The sequence below is a fragment of the Amphiprion ocellaris genome, chromosome 18 (genome assembly GCF_022539595.1).
Source record: "Amphiprion ocellaris isolate individual 3 ecotype Okinawa chromosome 18, ASM2253959v1, whole genome shotgun sequence".
NCBI classification, from domain to species: Eukaryota; Metazoa; Chordata; class Actinopteri; family Pomacentridae; genus Amphiprion; species Amphiprion ocellaris.
Window position 1 is genome coordinate 25280239 of NC_072783.1, and position 4448 is coordinate 25284686.

The 4448-nt window shown below is 45.0% G+C and overlaps 1 protein-coding gene across 1 annotated transcript; it reads right to left on the minus strand.

The window, feature by feature from the left end:
* Positions 1-1029: 1029 nt before the first annotated feature.
* Positions 1030-3650, minus strand: nog2 (noggin 2). The gene has a single exon (XM_023298380.3). The coding sequence runs from the start codon at positions 2386-2388 to the stop codon at positions 1753-1755; it is 636 nt and encodes a 211-aa protein (XP_023154148.1). The 5' UTR covers positions 2389-3650; the 3' UTR covers positions 1030-1752.
* Between the last annotated feature and the right edge of the window lie 798 nt (positions 3651-4448).

Below are 4448 nucleotides of genomic sequence, written 5' to 3' on the forward strand. Positions count from 1 at the left end.
TAAAGGCGCACAAGATGCTCTCACTGGAAACAAGCTGCTTTTAGCTTTCAGACATTCAGTCATAGCTCTGTTTAAGTCGTTGATTGTATTTAAAGAATAATATAAACACTATAAAAAATACCGAAAATGACTCCACGGGCTTAATTTTCCCTGCGCGTCTCCAGCGCGTTTAATTGGCCATATCTGTTTAACTCGCAGACAGCAGCGCTCCAATTAATAGTCTGCTAACGTCAAAAACAGTTGACCATTGTTTTATGGGCTTTGTGTTTTTTTTTTCTCTCTCTCTTTCTCTCTTCAGGGCGGTCAGACTTGAATAGGCGCCGGTCTGCTCCAGTCCACCTCTATACAAATACCTCAGTGGAACTTGTGTGGAGCTTCCAGAGTAAAAAAGCGCTACAGACCCCAGACAGCTCCAGGCCTGCGCGCATTTTACGCGCGGCCCATTTCATCATTTGACACTGTTTGAAATGTCTGAATCATATTTTACCCATTATGTTAACACCTCGGAGCCCCCGGAGCGAGCGCATACGTAGACACAGGAGATGAATGTGCGTGGCCTCCTCCTCCTCCTCTCTCCTCTCTGGCTGAGACAAATGAATGCCAGTTCTGTGGAGGCGCTTGAGGTATGTGTTGCGCATTACGCAGCGTAGTAAATCAGCCCTTTCTAAAATCACTGTGACGGCGTGGAGCGTCAGGCAGTCCACACTGAGCCACTGAAACTTAGTGCACTTAGTAACTTCACTCCACCTCGGAGCCCGGCCGTCTACACTGTAAGAAATGCGCGTCTGGCAACTTCTTTTTCAGCAAATTTCACGTGTTTCCAATTCTGGAGAGCTTATTCCAGGAATGTTTCTGGGTAAAATCACATTCTTATGATGCACATTTATAGAAAACCACTTTTGATGATTGGAAACCAGTGAAAGACACTCAACCAGACAGAATGAGACAACGTGTTCAGATGATATTTTTTACAGTGTACACGCCCCCCTGGATATAGACACTCGTAAGCAACATGGCTTGACACTAATACATGTTGAAAAGATAGACTTTATTGCTAAAACGTGTAACCATAACATGTACACTGATATGTTTTACTTTTTTATTCCTTTATTTATTTTTTTGTCATTTTTAGAAATATTCAAGTAGACATCTCCCATATTTTTTTTCTGGTATACTCTGCTATTCTCTTTCCTTATGCTCTATACTCACAAATCGTTAAAATAATAAATAAAACGTACAGATTTGTTTATTCCTACAATACTATGTATTCCAAAAAAGCTGAGTTCACGCCTTTATATATATCTTTAACCTCAACTTTTTTTTTTTTTTTACAATTTAATTATTATTGATATTAATATTATACAAAAACTCTAGGCAGCATTGCAGTGAAATAACAGTCAGCATCAATGTTCAGTTGAAAAAAAAAAAAGTTCACCTCTTGGAGAAGTGTAGCATATGCATTCCATCTTCAATGTCTCATAAAAAATATCAAAAAAAGGAGCTCTTCCTCATGAAGTGCTCGTGTTTCCCCCCAAAAGCAACGTTTCAGGGCTGAGAATAAAATATGGTCCTGGTTCATTTAGAAAAAATAGCTGCATTTTTCTTAAATATGTACAATGTTGGTATTTCACTTAAAATGCTATATAAAAAAATAGATTTGCTATGGTGCCCACCTCTGTAGAGAGTTAACAGTGCAATAGAAAACCGTATTTCCAGTCCACTCCCCCGTCGGCCAACTTTCTTTAGAGAGAATCAGCACGAACACTTGCACTCTGAGATGATTGGGTATTGCACCTGTATCCACGTACAGTATTTCTGTCTTAGAAAGCCTTGACAATACCACCGCAGGAAAATCTTGTTGATTGACTTGACGGGTTTGCAAGACATCCCCTCGGGGAAGGAGCAAGAGCGCTCAGAGAAACAGTTCCCCTCCTTGATGTAACGTGGCCAGAACCTCACGCCCAAATCCTTCCAGGTGTACACCACCGGGCAGTGCGTATAGGTCCACAGCCACTGCAGAAATTTCCTACGGGCTTTCTTGCCCACTTTTACCCGCTTCCCATAGGGGGTCTCTGTGAGGTCCAGCTTTTTAATCTCGTTGGGCATGGGCCCCTGCAGCTTCACCTGGTTGTCTGGCGCGGAAAGGTTCACCAGCAGGGGCGAGCTGATGGACATGTAGTTGGGGTCAAAGTTGCTGCCGAGCTTTTTCCTCAGAGTCCTCTCGGCCAGGTCCTGCTCCCGGGGGTCGTACTCCGGGTCGGGGTCCTCCTTCAGGTCGGGCACTGGAAGGTGGTCACTGGGCGACGGACGGAGGCGAAGGTAATGCTGGGAAACTCCGAGGTGGACGCACAGCAGCACGTAGACGAGGAGCGTCTGTGAGAGGCCCATTATTCCGCCTTTTGATTTTTACGCACCGGCTCTTGTCTGCGCAAAATAATATTCAGTTCTTTTCCCGGTTGCTGTGTTCTCTGCAGTGACCTGCCCGGGGCTTCATAAATAGTAGAAGTTCAGTCACCAGCAAGGCGATACTTTTAATAGACCACGTCGGGTTTGAATGACATGGAGCTTTGCTTTTTTTTTCAGGGCTCCTTCAAATCTGCAAATTTGCCCGCTGATGCAACAAACTGCGGAGACTCTGCTGCTTTACAGAAAGTCTAGACTAAAAAAAGAAAAAAAAAAGAAGAAGCACAAAGCAAAATGGGGAGAACTCTCGCCTATTCACGCTCTCTCCTGCCTCACCCCGCTCCTTGGATTCACTTTGGGTTTCTTTCGGTTGTCATGGTTACCCCGGGGACTCGAAGCCACGACAAACTGTCTACACTGGATGACAGCGGCCGAGGCGAGGGCTTGCATGGAATGAAGTGTTTTCTAAAGAGACAGAATAGATCCAGAGCGTCCCGAGAGAGAGCAGGGCGCACAAAAGAGCACTTCACCAAGTTTTAAATGTCACGCGCCCGGCAATGAGGGGCTGCCTTGGCCAATGTTATTTTTACGCACGGCTTTTATAAACGTGGTTTCTCTTAACGTCGCCTGACGCTCTCAGGTTTGACAAGGTCCCAGTGCGCACAGTCCATGAACTGAGTTGAGAAAAGTCTCTGCAGTCGGTATTCCAGCCGTCGATATGTGCACTTTTCCTGAAAATGTCCCCCAAAAAACGCACACGGAGCAGCTTCAACTTAAAACAACAGCCATTTATCTCTCCAGTGGATGTTCCAAATTTCTATTTTTTGCGCAAAAATAAAATCTCAGCGTGTGATATTCCCACTGAACTCTTGGCTGTGCATGTGATGAGAGAATCGATGAAAGGTAGGCTTCAGTGCATGTCAAATGCAAACTGCAAGAAAAGCCGATGTTAGTTCAGAGTTTCTCTCATCGCCGAATCCTCTCAGAAAAGCTCCAGATCGCAGAGTCGCTGCATAACGAGTCAGTCCATAATCTGGATTTTTTCTTTCTTTCAGTTTTTTTCTCTCTTTGCCCGGTCGGTGCAAGCGGTCAATTCCTGAGGGAGAGTCTCCACTCCTTTGATAACTGGTACAGAAGCTCCTACTGAGTCGCTCCTACTTCAGGAGTCTGAGAGACTTGGCGCTGGAGCATTTCTTTGCTTAGGCACACTGTGTGTGAGTGTGTCTGTAGCGAGTGGTGCTCAGTCCCAAGTTAAATATCCCCCTCCGACGGTACAAAGTGTCAGAGGGGCCTGCCCACCCCGGCCACTTTCACTATGATTGACAGCCTCCCCCTCCGGGCTGCCCCCCCTCCCCTCACAACGTGGAAAATATCAGCCACAATGACAAGGATCAACTGGGTCCTAAAGCGCCACTTTTATCCCGTATTATAGCGCAATGTTCCACCACACGAGCAGTGTTATGCATATAAGAGAATCTTCTTTTCTCCCTCGCACATTTCCAGCAACTGTTTTCCCATCAGCAAGAGTGTCTGGGGCGCACTAATAGGTTCAATGCGCTGTCAATATTCAGCCGAAGCGTCTAAGACTTTCCTTGGCTTGAACTTTCCCATGAAATTGATGGGAAACGTTTGGTAGCTTGTCTGCGGAAAAGGGGCATCACATTCCACCTTTGTTCGTCGGGATTTGGGTCTACACAGGAATTGGCCCGCTGAACTCCGGGGTCACAAAATAGGCGCATAATTAAGGGCTATAAATGGCCACGGAGAACTAAGCGGTACCTTTCCCATGCTAAGCAGTCATTATGAGAAAATCAGCAGCCACGCTGAACTTTTTACTTTTGCTTGAACTATGTTGATCCTCCTATAATGCAACTTGAAAATGATCCTGGCAAGTTATTCACCATCCATTTAATGCATTCAAACATTTTTGTTCAGCTATAATGGTGCACATTAAGTTAGAAGTCCTTTTATTTGAATGCAGAAACTTTGGTGAAGTTGACCTCCAGGATGATAAAACTGAGATTTTTCTCAACATGTAATATATT

What these genes read in the sequence shown, in the direction of transcription:
- nog2 (XM_023298380.3), bottom strand. Translation starts at nt 2,388, where the DNA reads ATGGGCCTCTCACAGACGCTCCTCGTCTACGTGCTGCTGTGCGTCCAC.